The 17275-nt window shown below is 37.5% G+C and overlaps 1 protein-coding gene across 2 annotated transcripts in view; it reads left to right on the top strand.

Annotated features, from left to right (window-relative positions):
- Positions 1-16795, top strand: part of SLC30A7 (solute carrier family 30 member 7) — an 88362-nt gene extending 71567 nt beyond the window's left edge. The window contains exons 10-12 of one of the 2 annotated variants that reach the window (XM_047727249.1): positions 1700-1849; positions 10338-10428; positions 13810-16795. In XM_047727249.1, coding sequence (XP_047583205.1) covers positions 1700-1849; positions 10338-10385 — 198 coding nt within the window. In that variant the 3' untranslated portion in view covers positions 10386-10428; positions 13810-16795. Of the gene's footprint in view, positions 1-1699; positions 1850-10337; positions 11130-13809 lie in introns of those variants that run through there. The other variant, XM_047727248.1, reaches the window with a different exon arrangement.
- Positions 16796-17275: the final 480 nt, after the last annotated feature.

Here is a 17275-nt window from a genome sequence, read left to right as displayed (position 1 = left end):
GTCATATTATGCTCCAAAAAGTAAAACATAGCAAAGAAACATAAAAATGAAAACATTATTATTTTACATAGAGTAATAGAAGACCAAGAGTACAGGAGCTCCAGTAGCTTACTGAGAAGATGACATCTGAGTAAAAACCCAGACAAAACAAACCCAGTAGAAATGTGGAAGGAAGGTACACTTCAGGCAAAGGGCATAGCAAGTACCTTGCACCAGGAGTGTGCGAAACTTTCCAGCCAATGGTGAGGAGGCTGATTTAGCTGAGAAAGAGAGAGCATGGGGATGCCTAGTAGGAGAGGAGGTGCTTAGGTAACAAGCAGGCCATGTGACATGGGCCCATATAAGTCATTGTGAAAGCTTTGATTTTTATCCGGAGTAAGGTGGGACGCCACTGGAGAATTTTGAACAGAGGCAGGATCTGACCTAAAGTAATAGGATCGCACGTGGGATACAGTGATGAGAATAGGTGGAAAAGGTACAAGGCCAGAAATAGACCAGTTATTATAATACTATATTCTTACACTTCTACTATTATAATAATTCACACTAGAGATAATGTCAGCTATGCTGATAACGGTAGAGACGGTGAAAAGTGTTTGGATTCCACTTAGTGGCAGTACTTTGTATATTCACAAACTACACATTCATCAGTATTCCCTTTTATGGTTTTTAAAAGTGGTTGTAGTTTTATTTTTTCATTCTGCTTTTTCTGTTTTGGTTTTATTTTATTTTATTTTTTTAAGATTTTATTTATTTATTTGTCAGAGAGAGAGAGTACAGGCAGGCAGAGTGGCAGGCAGAGGCAGAGGGAGAAGCAGGCTCCCCACAGAGCAAGGAGCCCGATATGGGACTTGATCCCAGGACACTGGGATCATGACCTGAGCCGAAGGCAGCCGCTTAACCGACTGGGCCACCCAGGCATCCCTCTGTTTTGTTTTTAAATCTCCATCAAAGTTAGTCTTGCCAGTGGTTGTCAGCCTTAGGCTGTGCAAACCTTAAGGAGCCATTGGAAAAACTGAGAGATGTCCTTCTTCTTTTTGTTGTAACACGATTCAGAGAAAAGTATATGTTGGCATTTAGCTCCTTGGGGGCTTGGAGATACAAAGGGTCCCATAGCTTCTGACACAGGGAAGAACCGTCCTGTCCTAAATCTGCCTCTTTTGAGAAACACTGAAAACTTTTCTATTTTCAGTAATCTTTCAAAGAACTAGTTTTTTGATATTGTGATTTCTAATAGTTCCTAGGTCTCTAGATCATTAATTTCTGTCCTTTATTTCCTTCCTTACTATTTCCTTGAGTTTACTTTGTTGTTCTTCTTGTTTCTAAATGCAAATGAGTTTATACTTGTTTTCTGATCAATGTACTTGAAAGTGTAAATTTCTGTCTAGGTGCTCTCTCAGCTGTGCCCTGCAGATTTTGGCATGTGATCATTCACATTTCCCAGACACCTGCCATGGCCCATAAAGAGTACTCAATAAGTATTTGTTAACTAACTCAAATAATCTCTGACTCCTCCTTTGAGCTAGAGAATAGAATCCATGTTTACTGATATGTCGTATAATAACAGTGTTACATTTAATAATCTAAATAGCAGTTTACTGAACTGTTGATTAATAAAAATAATAAAACAGCATACCTAATAAAACAAGGGGGCCCTTATGTTTGATTACAGTGTTAATATCTGCCCTTTCTGTTCCAGGTGCAGCAGTTGCAAGGAGTTTACAGTTTACAAGAACAGCATTTCTGGACCTTATGTTCTGATGTTTATGTTGGGACCTTGAAATTAGTAGTAGCCCCTGATGCTGATGCCAGGTGGATTTTAAGCCAAACACATAATATTTTTACTCAGGTATGACTTTTTCACTAACTCTTTTAACTCTTTTAACTCTTTGAATTTATCTTATCTACTAGTTTAAGAAACATTTACTACTTAGCATGTTAAATATGTCTGTATATAAATACACGTACACACACACACACACACACACACACACACACACTACTATAAGGAAACATAACAGTACTTTCTTTCAACCATACCATCAAAATTGGGAGTTCTTAGTTTAGCTAATACTCTTAAGGAAGATAGTCTCGTTCTGTCATTATACTGATTGGAATTCCTTTAAGAAAAAGTAGATTCGGGGCGCCTGGGTGGCTCAGTGGGTTAAAGCCTCTGCCTTCGGCTCAGGTCATGATCTCAGGGTCCTGGGATTGAGCCCCGCATCGGGCTCTCTGCTCAAGCAAGGAGCCTGCTTCCTCCTCTCTCTCTGCCTGCCTCTCTGCCTACTTGTGATCTCTGTCAAATAAATAAATAAAAATCTTAAAAAAAAAAAAAAAGAAAAGGTAGATTCTCCTTTACTGTATACTCCTTATAAGACATGTTAAATGCTGTTTAAAGCCAAGAACTAAAATAACATTTGGAATAAGAATAATGCCTTGTCAGTGGCTTTAGCTAAAAGTAGACTATGTTAACATTTTTGTGTGATAGCAAAGCCATAGTTTCGTGAGATTTAAAAGCTTAATATGCTATTGTATTTGGAATCATAAATTAGTGCATAGCTTGCAGCCAAATCACTTTACTTGATGCTTATGCTGTCTGAAGTTGACATAGTCATGTGACTGATAATCAACTAGGTATCTGTTGGGAGAATAAGAACATCATGTCAAGAACATCTAAGGAGAGAGTGAGAGAATACAAATTCTTTTTTCATTCTAGTTTGCTGGAAATATTTGGTGAAAAATCTGGATGTTGACACTGCTGCCAAAATTATCTAACACGCAGATCTAATGAGGAACTGTTTCCATGCCTTAAAAATGTGTACTTAAAAACTGGCCTGTGCCTCCTGGTGTGATGCAGTGAGAGTGTGTGGTACTTCTGCCGGAAATGGTTAATCTAATCAGTAGCAAACCACCAGAGAAACCCAGCTTGTAGAAACTTGTACGAGATTGTTAGCCTACAAAGGGGGGAAGAATAGTGGGAGGTTATGCTAGATTAGAGGAGACTTCACAATTAAATGCAGTGTCTTATCCTTAACTGAATCTTAGATTAGGGGGAAAAAAACAGGCACAGAGGAAATTATTGGATAATTGGGAAATTTAAATATGGACTGCATAATAGTTCATAATAATTGTGTAGGTGTTAGATTTCTTGGGTGTGATAATGGATTGTGGTTATCGAAGAATGTCCCCATTCTTACCAGATCCATGAAGGAGTTAGTGGCAAAGGATCAGGATATCTAATTTCAAATGTTTCAACAGAAGTAAAAGATTATAAGTAAATATAGAGAAATAAAGCAAATGTGGCAAAATATTAAAGATAGTTGATTTTATTTTTTCAAAATAAGTTAAAAAAAAACAAAAACTGGAGGTTCCTCATTGTCACCAGGATAAAACCCAAACTTTCTAGCATGACCCCATTAACTTTTTAAGCCTCCCACTATTCATTCCTATATACCTCATACCCCTGTAGACTGTTTACTTTTCTGTATGGGACAAAGATCCTCTCCTCTAACATAAAGGCCCAATTTAGTTGTTACTTTCTCTCTGAAGCCTAAAGACCCCTCTAAGCTGCATAACTTCATCTTTTTTGTGTATAAATACATCTTTTTGTGTATCATTAAGATACACATATTTATCTGCAGGTTTCTTCCAAACGTCATGATTTTCCATTCTCAATGCTTAAGAAAAATGTATGTGTATAAAAAATTTGTTGAATAAACAAATTCTTCAAACTGTATTTGACCAACACCATCTTTACATGTGCTAAGTATGAAAAAATATGGTTGGGTTCCCATTGGTCTGTTTAACCACAGCATGAAAGGTGGTAATGATATATAGAAATAGAGACACACACACACACAGAGACACACATACACACACACAGAGGGAAAGAAGGTGGGAAAACAAAGGAGAGGAAGAGAAACAGACACATTGTAGCTTCAGACATGGATAACAGAACATAATATGCAGCTTAAATTCAGGATCTTAGCATAAATTAAATGATCTCTCTTCTCTAATAATGAGAAATGTATGGTTATGTTCCTTTGGAGATAAATAATAAAATAATTTTATGTAGGCAACAGCAAGACTTACTCTACTGGGAAGCTGTATGCTGTACCGCTTACTCCAGAATTTTAAGAACTAGGTCTCTTGAACAGACAACTCTGAAGTCTGTACATGACTGACATGTCGTAATGAGGCATGCAAGACCTGCACAGTATGTCTGAATCCTTCTCACATCTCAAAACAGGAGGAGTTTTAGAGGCAAAAGGAGAATGTGGCTGCAATAACCTTGCTTTTTCACTGTCATTTCTAGGTCATCGCTCTCTCCTTTCCCCTGTCTCCTAGTCCTTCCGCCCTCCTTAGTGTGAGCTTCTTTTGACCTCCAGGACATGCCACAGTACTCTCCCAAGACTTGGGCACTTAGTCATGGTTTTCCCTCTGAAAAGGAATGCTGTTTCTAGGTTTAGAAATGCGCAAGCAGCTGCGTCCGGGCTTAGGAACTGCTGAAGTCGCAACTGCAGTAGGTGGAGGAGCTTCTTCTGGAAACCTTAGACATCTTGGCTTTTACAATGGCTGAAGCTGAAAGTTTATTCAGCTGCTTCTTTGGTTTTGGAATCTGTATTGGGGTTTTGAAATTTTTAAGCTCTGAAAAATATTTTCAGCCCTTTCATCAACCAAGGTCAAGCCCACTCTATTTCATTCCTTGCAGAGCAGGGCCTTGCAGTGAAGATGGTTCAACACATTTTTTCCAGAGGAGAGGAGGAATCACCCTACTAATGACTCATATTTCATACCTTTCATTATTTTCAAATTGCTTAGTGATCATTGTTTTAGTTCCAACGTATGCGGAATTGAAGCTCCGAAAGACTAAAAGAAGGATTTCCTCAGTAATAAGTTAATACTTTTTGGTTGTTGTTGTTGTTGTTGTTGCTGTTTTTTAAGATTACCTATCCATTTGACAGAGAGAGAGAGATCACAAGTAGGCAGAGAGGCAGGCAGAGACAGGGGGGGAAGTGGGCTCCCTGCTCAGCAGAGAGCCCCATGTGGGGCTCGATCCCAGGACCCTGAGATCATGACCTGAGCCGAAGGCAGAGGCTTTAACCCACTGAGCCACCCAGGTGCCCCTACTTTTTGGTTTTATGACATTTTCAGGTGTCTTTCTTATAACTGATCTTTTTTTTTTTTTTTTTTAAGATTTTATTTATTTGACACAAAGACCATAAGCAGGGGGAACAGCAGGCAGAGGGAGAAGCAGGTTCCCCACTGATGCAGGACTCGATCCCAGGACCCTGGGATCCTGACATGAGCTGAAGGCAGATGATTAACCAACTGAGCCACCCAGACACCCTAATAACTGATCTTAAATCAGAATTTAAATGATAGTTTGGGTTAAAAAAGTTGTCCTTGTTAAAATATCTGTGAAGACAACTTTAAACTGAAAAAACCAACATCAGTTTGAGAATTACAGCCTTCTTTTCTGTTGATAAAACTCTAAGCTGCATGACTATTTTAGAACTGTATATTAGGCATGGTTTTATTCTCATTTTCCCTGGTATAAGTCTTTAATGGCCAGCTAAAGCTGTGCATTACTAGAGAGTAAAATAAGTGACTGGGTGAACTTAGATTCCTTAAGGATTATTAGGTAAGGGATAATCCAATTTTTAAACTACAAGGTTTTCTGTTGACATAGAAAAAGTTCTCTCTTCCATTCTCCCCTGCACTAACTCTTTAAAAAGGAGTTATCCTTTGGGAATTGATGAAATAGATATTTTTTGTATTTAATATATGAACAAGAAGATTAAGATGGCAGTTTAACATTTTATGTGTCTTTTAAACTTGCTGATACCATCTGTTAATTTTTTAATATACTATTTTGTTAGAAATAATGTTAGAAGAAAAATCTAGAATATGCTTGTACCCTCTTCAGTTCCACAAAGCACAGAAGACAAACCTACTTTGCTCCCTGATAGAACTTTTTTTTAAAAGATCTTATTTATTTATTTGATGCAAAGAGAGAGTACAAGCAAGCGAAGCAGTAGAAGGAGAGGGAGAAGCAGGCTCCCCACCGAACAGGGAGCCTGATGCAGGGCTTGATCCCAGGACTCTGGGATCATGACCTGAGCCGAAGGCAGATGCTTAACCATCTGAGCCATCCAGGCACCCCCCTGATAGAACTTCTATTGTGATTTCCTCATCTTTTCTCCTCTTCTGCCTGTTTCTGTTGTGCATATTAAGTCCTGAACCCCTTGATTCCTGCTTCAGCTTTTGGTGCTCTAGCCTCTAGCCTCAAAATAGAAGTTCACACTGATACCCAGGAAGGAACCAGAAAGCCTCCTCCCATGGGAGTTCCCCGAGTTTTAGGAACCTCACCAGCCTCCATGCTCTTGATCCCTTCCTGCCTGACTACTGACCCCGTCCAGCCTCCTGTCTGCTGGAGGGGAAGGGCAGCGAGTGGGAGAAGCTACTTACCCCTCTCCTGGGGGCTAGCTAGTCTTCCACCCTTTGTTTTCCTGTCTGTAGAAGGTTTTCATCTGTCCTAAGTGTCAGTTCTGCTTGCCAACTCTGCAACTTCTCCTTAGCCAGTTTTCCATTTTCTTCATCCTGTGTGCTTGATGCCCACCAGAACTTAACCTCCTGAGGAGGTTGGAGTAAACGGCCATGGGATGGGAGACCAACAGGCCCCTAGGTTCATTGTTTTTAATTAATCCACAAGGTTTAAGCCCTCACTGGTTTGGTTGGTAGAGAGCAGAAACAGCAGCAGCAACAGCAGCCGGGCCTTCAGTGAGAGCCCACCACGCACCAGGCGCTGAGACAGCTGCTTCACGCCTCGCCCCAGCCTCCTGCAGAACAGGTGCTGCTATTTGTAGTTTATAGAAAAAGGAACCCAGGCCCAAGTTACTGCTCATGACTTACCGTTTCATCACATTCACTCACTGTTTCACTAATTCTGAGACGATTTAGGTTTCACATGGAGACGATTTAGGTTTCACATGGAGGACGATTTAGGTTTCACAAGACTTCATTTTATTTTTTTTTTTTTAAAGATTTATTTATTTATTTATTTGACAGAGAGAGTTCACAAGCAGGCAGAGAGGCAGGCAGACAGAGAGGAGGAAGCAGGCTCCCTGCTGAGCAGAGAGCCCGATGCGGGGCTCGATCCCAGGACCCTGAGATCATGACCTGAGCTGAAGGCAGCGGCTTAACCCACTGAGCCACCCAGGCACCCCTCAAGACTTCATTTTAAAGGGATAAAGATTAATGTTATATGTTCAGTCAAAAACTAAAGTATAAAGTTTCTGTGGAATTGGTAGAGAATATAGACAAACCAATAATTTTCTATAGCCATATTCCTGCGTGTTTTTTTTCTTTTCTTCCTTTCTTTTTTTTACTCCTGATTTGTTTCCTTTCCGCAACGATGAATATTGATAATGAGGATATTCTAAGTCTGCGGCACCAGGTTCACATTTATTTTCTTAGGAGCGCATTGTGTTAAAAATGTCTGTCTTAATGATTCAAAAAGTATTGACTGAATCATGGTTTACATGACTCTTATGATATAAGACACAATATTACATGGTTTTCACTTGTTAAAGACAAGGCTTTTAAAGACCAGACTCCAGCTCCCAGTGCCATCCCAGCGGTAGAGTGTTTGATGCAACGGAGCCCTGTTTTGATCTGCTAGACTATTTGTCTTGTGTTTATGGTGTGGATAAACTATAGAAAACCTAGTTTGCAATCAGGGAGTAGGTGACTCACTATAGGATTCTTTGGAAATTCTGCTTTTCTTTCTACTTTGAAGGAAATTGAGAAAGGAATATGGGAGGGTAGAAAACTTGAAGCCATCCCCTCAGGACAGCTGGATGAAGCAAAATGACTTTTTCTGTTAGACTGACTTTTTATGTAAAGCTGTAGCCCCACAGGGAAAAGATACAAGCTTGAGTAATTAACTCATGATTATGCAAAGATCAATTTACCTAGCCTCTTTGTTTTTCCTCTTTTTATTGCCTTGGGCTAACCTCATTTCTATTACCATCTTCACTGTGTTAGTCTGGGGCTGAGGGAAGTGGCAGGGATAGTAATAGGAAACCAACTTACTTTGCCCATTTTACTTTCATTAACAATTTTGTTAAAAGAGAAAGGGAGAAAAAGAATTAAGCCAATTTACTTGGGCAGTAGTTTTTTTCTTAAGGTTAGATATAGAAGAATTTTGCAGAAGAGTTCCTTATTTCAGAGACCGTCTCGGTTGAGTAAATCAGATATACGTACAACGAATCATAATAGTTTATTTAAATAGCCTTTTACAGCATATGAAAACCTTTCTCATATATTCATATACAATCCTGCGTTGCAACAAGGGTTTATTAAATACATGTCAAATATTAGATGAACAAAGAACAATTTTATGAGATAGGCAAACTTGGTATGTATCAATGCTTTTAAAATGAGAAAAACTGAGATTTGATTTTAAATCTTAACTCAAAGTCATGCAGATGTTGAGTTGTCTTTTTTCTGCCATAAGCCTCTTTAAGGAAAGGCTGCTCTTAAATGTAGTTTCCATAAATTTGAATAACAAATAAGCAGTTTTACATAGCTTTAACTTGACCAAAGCAAGGATTTTTAAATTTTATTTCATTATTATTATTATTATTACTATCATTTTTTTTATTTTTATTACTTTTTTTTAATGAGGCAAGAAAGCTAAAACCTCTTCTGTGCTGATAAGCTTCTAGGGTCTACTCAGCTTTTTATCCCATTTGAGTAGTTCCTGCTCCTCCCACACATTGATTCGCGTTGTGCCGAGTCCACCTATTTGAATGCTAAGAAAAAAAGGCCATGCTAGAAATTACTGTAGTGTTAATCCCCGGCTGATTTTTTTTCTCTCTCCATTAATATTCTAATTTACCTTTCATTCTTTGGTACTGGCAAGAAAATGTTTATTGTAACTACTGTATGCTTTAATTTTTAAAAGTTATTTTTGTTTGAAAGGAATTTAACAGAATTTCTGTTCATCCAGTAAACATTTACTGATCAATTACTATGGGCCAGGCACTATTTGAGGTACTAGGAATCAGCAATGGAAAAAAAAAAAAGACGAAATCCTTGTTATGTAGAGATTACGTTATAACGGGTGAGTGACAGTAAACATAGCAATGGGGGTGATGTAAAATGATCAGGTTCTGGGATTGGGCTACTTTGAAAGTAAGGCGATCAGGTTTTCCTAATGAGTGTGAGAGAAAGAAAGGTCTTTAGGTTGTAACACCGAGGATGGCATTGAGCCATAGAATATACAAGATCACCAGGCTTTCAGGGAGGAAGTCAGACATCTAGGTAGAACTGTGAAGTAGATGGCAGGTAGGTCCCAGTGGGGGAATACAAGTGTGGGAGGTGTGAGCATGCAGATAGTACTAAAAGTCTGGATACTAGATGAGATCAGCTAGGGAACAAATGGAGAAAAAGAAGGAATCTGAGGACTGAGCCTTTAAGTATTTCAGTGCTAAGTGCTCAAAGGTAAGAGGAAGAACCAGCAAAGGAGACTGAGGAAGACTGATAATTGAGGTAAAAGGTCACCAGTGAGTCTTCTCTGAAAGCCAAGCGAGAGGGAAGTGTTTCAGTAGGAAAGAGTATGTGCCCATGTCCTTGCCTTTAGAGTAAATGTTTAGAGGATGGACAGGTGAGTACTGGTCCAAGCAACTTGGAGGTGACCTTGACCAACAGCTCTGCAAAGTGCTGGCTGGCAAAAGTTCAGTTGAAATGCGTTCAAGAGAGAATAGAGAAAAGGAATTGTAGGCAGCAAATGTACAACAATTGATAATATAGGAGAGCTGGGAGCAATTTTGAAAGCAGTCCTTGAATAGCGGGTTCATATCCAAAATTGAAGAGAGGCGTTAGAATGTAATTAAATAACCAACAGATGGTCCTACTTAAGTGTTTGCTCATCGTCTGTCACAGGAAGATTGAGACTGAATCAGTTTATGATTTTAGTAGCCAGTTAGGCAAACACTGTGCTGTTCGCTAGCAGAGTACCAGTAGATGGGTAACCTTACTGTTCCAGATTTTACTTGGACACTGTTTATAATCAAGAGCATGGCTTCTGTAGAGGTAAATGGAGGATCTTTTTGCAATTATGAATATAATTATTTCTAAGATAAAATGACTGGCCCTTTCTGATGAAGACTGGAGAATTATTTTCCAGAGACAGAAAAGAAAAATAATGCTTTCCTTTTTCAAAAAAAATGAGATTTTTTTTTTTGTTTTCTGTTACTTTTCTAAAATGTATAGGGTGCTATTGATTGGTTCGATTTTCTGATTTTTTTTTTTTTTTTTTAACTTTTCAGGCTGGAGTGAGACAGCTTTATGTACAGATTGATTTTGCGGCCATGTAACAAATGAAAGAAATTATCCTTCTTGGGGGACCTAATATTTCCGGTACTGTACAATTCAAAATGTTGTAGCTAGCTTTTTAAAACAGAAAACTCGTCACTACAATTCCCCAGCGCCAAGTAGACCAGGTAGTGTCGGCAGTTGTGCTTGGCCAGGAGCACACAGCTAAGGGAGCAAAATTAAGAGGATCTCTCTTGGACTTTTGGTCTTGTCTTTTGTGCTCTTCCCTCTAAACCATTTTGATTTCTAACGTTTGTAGTTTTGTCCCAGAATGTTATTTTTTGTTTACTGGTTTTTTTCCATTTCAAAAATGCCCTCACTCCCAGTTGTCATCCTAGCCAGTACAAATCCAGATGCTGGGTGTCCAGTCATCTGGAAAGTCTTCACTGAAGCTGCTGGAAACCACTGCTTTCATTTACACAAAACTAGTGTTATTTAAAAAAAAAAAAATGGAAATCGTTTTATATGTAATGTCACGATGGTTGACATTCTTCAGTATAATCATAGGTTTGTAAAATTGTTTGTACCTTGCAAACTTATGAACCAAACCATATTGGGTTTTCAAAGTGCCTTTGTATCAGAAAATGTATTTGCCAGCATAAAAATGTACCATCAAAGGTCATGTGTATGGTTTTTTCCAATGGATAATTCTATAATCTGTACAAAGTGTAAGACTCTTCTAAGTGATGTATACAGATTGTGTGTACTTCCAGCCTAGGTTTATATATATGAAAAGTTTTATCTTACTACTCTGTCTGATCAAAAAATAGGTGTTACTTTGCTTTTTAAATCAAATTCAGTTACCACATTATTCTGTATACTGTGTTTTCAAAACTTTGCAAACACATGTTATATAGACGATTGTTTTGACTTACTTAAAACATTTGCTAAATCCCAAATTTCTCTGAAAGCTACTGTGTCTGTGAAAACTTCCCTGTGTGTCTCTTTGTTATTTTTATGGGTTTTATTTTATTTTTATTTTATTTTTTTTCTAGGGGGGCAGAGGGAGAGAAAGAATTTTTTTTTTTTTTTAAGATTTTATTCATTTATTTTACAGACAGAAATCACAAGCAGGCAGAGAGGCAGGCAGAGAGAGAGGAAGGGAAGCAGGCTCCCCGCTGAACAGAGAGCCAGACGCGGGGCTCGATCCCAGGACCCCGGGATCATGACCTGGGCCAAAGGCAGAGGCTTAACCCACCGAGCCACCCAGATGCCCCGGAGAGAAAGAATCTTAAGCAGGCTCCACGCCCACCATGGAGCCTGGCACCAGGCTCTATTATACAACCCTGAGACAGTGACCTGAGCCAAAATCAAGAGTCAGACGCTTAACCCACTGAGCCACCCAGGAGCCCCTATGGATTTTATTAACGAAAGGCAATGTAGAGGGAAGGCAGAAATGGTTGTGACAATGTTACTTTGTTTTCTCATTCTTCAAATGCCAAGTCATACAATTTGTTTTCCTGTGCAAGCATTGCACAAATACAGTTGCTTTCAAAAATCCTAAAAGCAACATTTTATTGAGTTTGAACTATTGAAGATACAGATCAATTGTGATAAAACAGGTGTCTTAGAAGTTAATAAGTTGATTTCTAGGTCTTTGTGTATTTGAAGAATAAAATTGTGATTTGAGATGCAAGTGCTTGAACACTCAAATATTCTCTGTGTTTTTGAAGAAATATTGATCTGGAGAGATATTTACCCATTGTTCTTCATTTTATCACAATGTATGTTCCCTCTTAACTTTAAAAAAACAAGAATTCTTGGGGGGAAAAGCTCTGCAGGATGGAAATGTGATTGTTTAGAATGTAGGCCAATAATAAGCACTTTTTCACTGATGGGGCAGAAATCGTTGTTGATTTTGTGTAAGTTTTAGAATATCTTTCTCCTTATTTCTGATCTACAGTTTATGAACGAAAGTGTATTAGGAGAACTGGACTACTTTCTTTATGTTTTCCCAAACTGCTTCAGATTGCTATGAGCTGTTGATAGTCCCCTTTTTGCAGATTAAGCAGTATTTTCAAAACATGTTTACTTACTGCCAGGCAGTTCTAAAGCTAAGAATTCCTGCAGTAGAATGTGTTTAACTAAAACAGTTCTTGAGAGTTTGGGGAGGGAAAGTATAAAAGGAAATGTTCTGATAATGTACTGTTTTTTCATTATATGTGTAAATGGCCATTTGGAAGTTTGTATCCGCTACCAAGCCTGGGATATTCTGTGCATTTTGGCATATTGTAGAAAATGTCAGATCTAGAGGAAGGTGGGAATTTTGGATGTGTGCCTTTAAAAGCTAGTATTATATCTAATCGTACTGATTGTTCACATATGGAGACAGTATTTGCACTGGCCTGTATACCTGACCAGAGCATTCTGAAGGTCGAATTCTGCCTTTCATCAGGCCCTCCATTCTATGCGAAAGTATGCATCATTTTAACTATACTCTGAATACACAAGTGCATGCATATGTGTTTTTTCTTTGATAATCATCAAGCATACAGATGATTAGACTGATATGGAACTCTAATTTTGCACCTTATTTAAGAGATTTCCAGCTCGTATCATTTGGCAGGTTGGCATTAACATTTATGCTTTAATTAAATGTCCTTAAACCTGTGTGTGCAGCAGTGACAAATCAGTGTGAGAAAAAGCAATTTTGTTCTCATTCTAACAAATATTCTGTCTCACCTGTGTTTTTGGCACAGGTCTAGTGCTAAAGTAGGTAATTTCACTGAGAAACTACCTGATTGTTGTAATAGATGGGAGAAATAGATGTAGATGTAGTCTCTTGGGGTGGGTGGGAAGGCAGGCAGTGAGTCTCTGAGTATAAGTTTGCTCGTATTTTAAAAATCAGAATATTCCCTGGAGAACAAATTTGTTTTGCTCTGGGAAAGTTTACCTTGCTTAGTAAACATCCCCAAACAGAAATACACCTATATTAGTTTTGTGTTTTAAAATCTAGATTATATTACTCAAAGGGCTTACCATATGTGTGGCTTTATTTTGCTGACTCCCTGTGCACTTTTGTGAAGGACAGTGTGTAGTTCAACTGTATCTCTGTATTCCTGTCATTGCCAAGCGGTTTTCTGCAGAGGCATAAGCAAGCAGCAGCAGACGTTTAGTGACATCGGAAAGTCCCTTGTCTCCAGAGGCTTTGGCATTCTTCAAAGCCTCCGTGTAGACACCAGTAACCAAAATACTGTGACTTGTATACCTTGTAAAGCAGCCCAGTTGGTGACTCCAAATGCGGTTGATCAGAGTTCTATAATGTTTTTACCTATGGAATTATCAGTTTTATAAAGATTACTAATATGGTGGCATCCTCATAGAATGCTGGGATTTAAGAGCAAAAATACGTCATTGCTGAACACAGAATTTTACATCTAAGGGACTGTCCTTAAAAGCAGTCTCGTTCTACCTCTCATTTTACAGATGAGAACATTGAAGCCCAGAAATGCTGTCATTTACTCAAGGTCACAGAGATAATTAGTGGCAAAGCCAAGACTAGAATCCAGGTCTTCTGACTCCAAGTCAAGTTCTTTCTATTCTACTGTGCTGCCTCTCCAGTGTAATATTTGCCTTTCTGTAAATGTGATGAAAAAGCATTTGTAAATAAAGGAAAGCTGACCTCCATTTTTGGTACATTAAGGCACTTTATAATGGAGTTTTATTGTCTTATTTTTCATAAATATGAGGTTCAGAATATTATTTCCATACTTCCATTATGAGGTTTAGAATATTCTTTATGGAAAATAATAATTTTTGTACTCTTTTACTTTTTTACTCTTATGAAACCAGTTCCTGATTTTTAAAATATGATGACATCTGTACTTTGGATACTTTTAACTTGTGAGTGAATTTTTCTGTTAATTGCCAAGGCTAAATCCAGTTTAAGGATTGCTTAGTTTCTTTATTTTGTTTATAGTCTGTGAGCTTGTACTTTCTAGAAACCAGGCTAATTCTCACAGGTCATATCATATCATTTCGGTCTTGATACTTCAGTTTTCACTTACTGGGGAGGTTTTTGGATTTTTAACATTTATCCTCAGAACCACACAAAATTGGGCATTAAATGAAATAGAGAACAAAACAAGTCTTTTAATTCAATAGGGTGAAATTTTGAAGTCTTACCAGAACCCCAAATGTTAAATTGCTTACTCTCAACGTAAAAGCATTACCTTGATAAAATTGAACTTTTTTCTTTCTGTTACCATCTTCAAAACAAGAAATCATTTTCCAGTTCACAAGAACTTTGGCAAAAAAAAAAAAAAGAGAGAAATTTTATTTTTTGAGAACAGTCATTAAAAGTTTTATTAATAGAAGAAGATTGTCTCAAGACATGACCCACCAGCAGCCTTAGCGATCCAGATCTCTACCATGGAGATAGACTGACTTACAGTGAAAAATTATGTATCAAAAAAGGTATCTGCTGAGAAGTATCATTATATCTAAAGGCCAAATGGATGTGAGTCTTTTTGATGAGGGCATCTTTGGTTTGTATTTAACCATTTCCCAACTACAAATTATATGGAAAGGGTGGGATTCAACCTTTATTAAGTATTTCTGTGTCTTTGTATGGCCTTTTCCATGTTGTCACATTTGAAAGCCTCACATTTCAATAAAGAAAGAAATTTTGCATGCTTTTATGATGGACGGAGCATTTTCAAATTCCCTCCCTGGGGAAGGAATTCGTAACCATCACCGCATTTTACAGATGAGGAAGCTGTTGTGGGAGAACTTAAATGACTTGCCTGAGGGATAGCCAGTGGTAACGCACTGACTTTAAATCCAGAGCTTTTTTTGATGATGGCTCCACGGCTCCGTTTTATGTATATCATTCTACAGTGGTAAAAAGATACAAGAGGTTGTAGCAGATTTGAACAGACTCTCCAATAAAATCAGTGAACAATTACCGTGACAAAACTGATTATGGGGTAGCAGTTGTTACATATACATTGCTTAAACTCATTCCTTCATTCAGTGCTCTCATGCTTATTTCCTACCTTTGCCATTGAATTTAAACTGTGCAGACTAAAAAGAATAATCAGAACTCCTTTAAGAATTTTTAAAACCTTTACAAAAGAAAGTTTTATTGATGCTCAAAGTTGCTTAAAAAAGGGACTGACTCAGAAGAGAGTCCTTGCCAGTCTATAAGTAAAGAGAAACTGAATCCATCCTGGCTAAGAGAGGTTAACATAATTGTTGAGGGAATTATCTTCCAAGAATAATTTGTGCTGCTTGAGAGGGATCTGAGGATGTACAACATTACATTTTATAGACACCTTTCTGAGGAAGAAATCTATTTTATAATTAGTAGCAGTCTATGCTTAGTAATAGTATTGAATTTTGAACTCTTCCCGTGGCTTTGAAAATTTAGTACTTGGCAATTCTGATGATGTTGGAAAGTCTGTAGAAAAGAATGCCTTGTCTCATCATCCATCTCATTATCCCCAAACTTAGTATGAACTTCCACTTACATGCTCAGTAAATGATTAACTAGTGAGTAAATATTGTAGGTAGTAGTGGCTACAAAACTAATGGTTGGGGACAGATAGAACCAGTGATTTATTATTACAGAAGACACCTCAGCTTTTCTTTGGCATTTTTGCACAAATAAGTGACTTTGTATCAACTTTGGCCATTATTTTTCAAGGAGCCCTGTGAGCTGCTTCGCTATTTTAATCCAGGCACAGTAGACATAAAGAGATGTTATCCATGTTTTTGGATAGAAATTTGGCAGAACTGAGACTGGAAGCTGGGTCACTAGAATTTTTACATTATGTATTGCCAAATGAGAAACCACATTGCCTCCTTGGTTTCTATGGAAAATTGCCATATTGATATTACTTTAAGGATCTGTGTATGACATGCCTTGTTTCATTTATCTCCAGATATATTATTATCCAAAACTCTTTCAGGGGTATAACCTGAAGGTGCTTCTAAAAAAAACAAAACAAAACAAAACAAAAAACACTACATATATTCATTTAGTGATTTAAATATTCCTAGAACAGTTTTTTTTTCTCTTTTTTCCCTTCTAAATACCAAATTTTAGTAGAGCTTCTCTATATTTCTTATTTTTCATCTTTTAATTGCTGCTGCCATGGTAAAATTTCCCCTTTTTACTAGTGAAAAAGAAAAAAAAGCTTTATTTTTAATTTTAATATTGGAATTTTGTTTAGGTACCACATATCATGTATCAATTAGCCTCAGTGAAGATTCTGTTTTGAACTAGATGTATCCTGTCAGGAGTTTGCCAAATAATCACATTGCTTCCTCTAATAGCAAAAATTCTGTGATATTTCTTCCCAAGTGATATTTTGCCCCAACACTTGTGAGTTTGATCAATAAACAGAATCGATCTTTAATATCAGAAATACTGTGAATTAAAAATTGCCAAATCCCTTCTCGATATATTCCAAACACGCCTACAACACTTTACCTCCCTGTCTTTAATGGTTTCTAATCACATGACCAAGTTTGACTTTGGATTTGATTCCTATATGAAGATTTTGGCACCAAGACATTTCTAAACAAATATTTGAATACAAGGCTAGATTGGAATGTCAAATTTCAAGGACTGTGTTGTAATTTGGTTTGGATGTGCTAAAGTGAGCAATTATGATTTGCCTAAATATACAATGAATCCATCATGTATATTTCATTTTTTTTTCTACTTGAAGATATTCATGTATATATTTTAACTTCAGGTGTATTTAAAAAGAATAAATAATTGTATCAAAATTCTTCCAATAAAATTTGTTTCAAAATCTTCACCTGATTTCTGTCTATCAGTTTGATAAGTTGAAAGGAATATTGTGAACCTAACAATTACTGGATTCAAAGCTAGAGGACTTGAGGAATGAAAGGGAAAGAATGGTGTTTAGGACCAGAAAAT

Source organism: Lutra lutra, chromosome 4, assembly GCF_902655055.1.
Source record: "Lutra lutra chromosome 4, mLutLut1.2, whole genome shotgun sequence".
Lineage (NCBI taxonomy): Eukaryota > Metazoa > Chordata > Mammalia > Carnivora > Mustelidae > Lutra > Lutra lutra.
The sequence above is the reverse complement of the archived record's forward strand: the minus strand, read 5'-3'. Positions and strand labels throughout refer to the sequence as shown.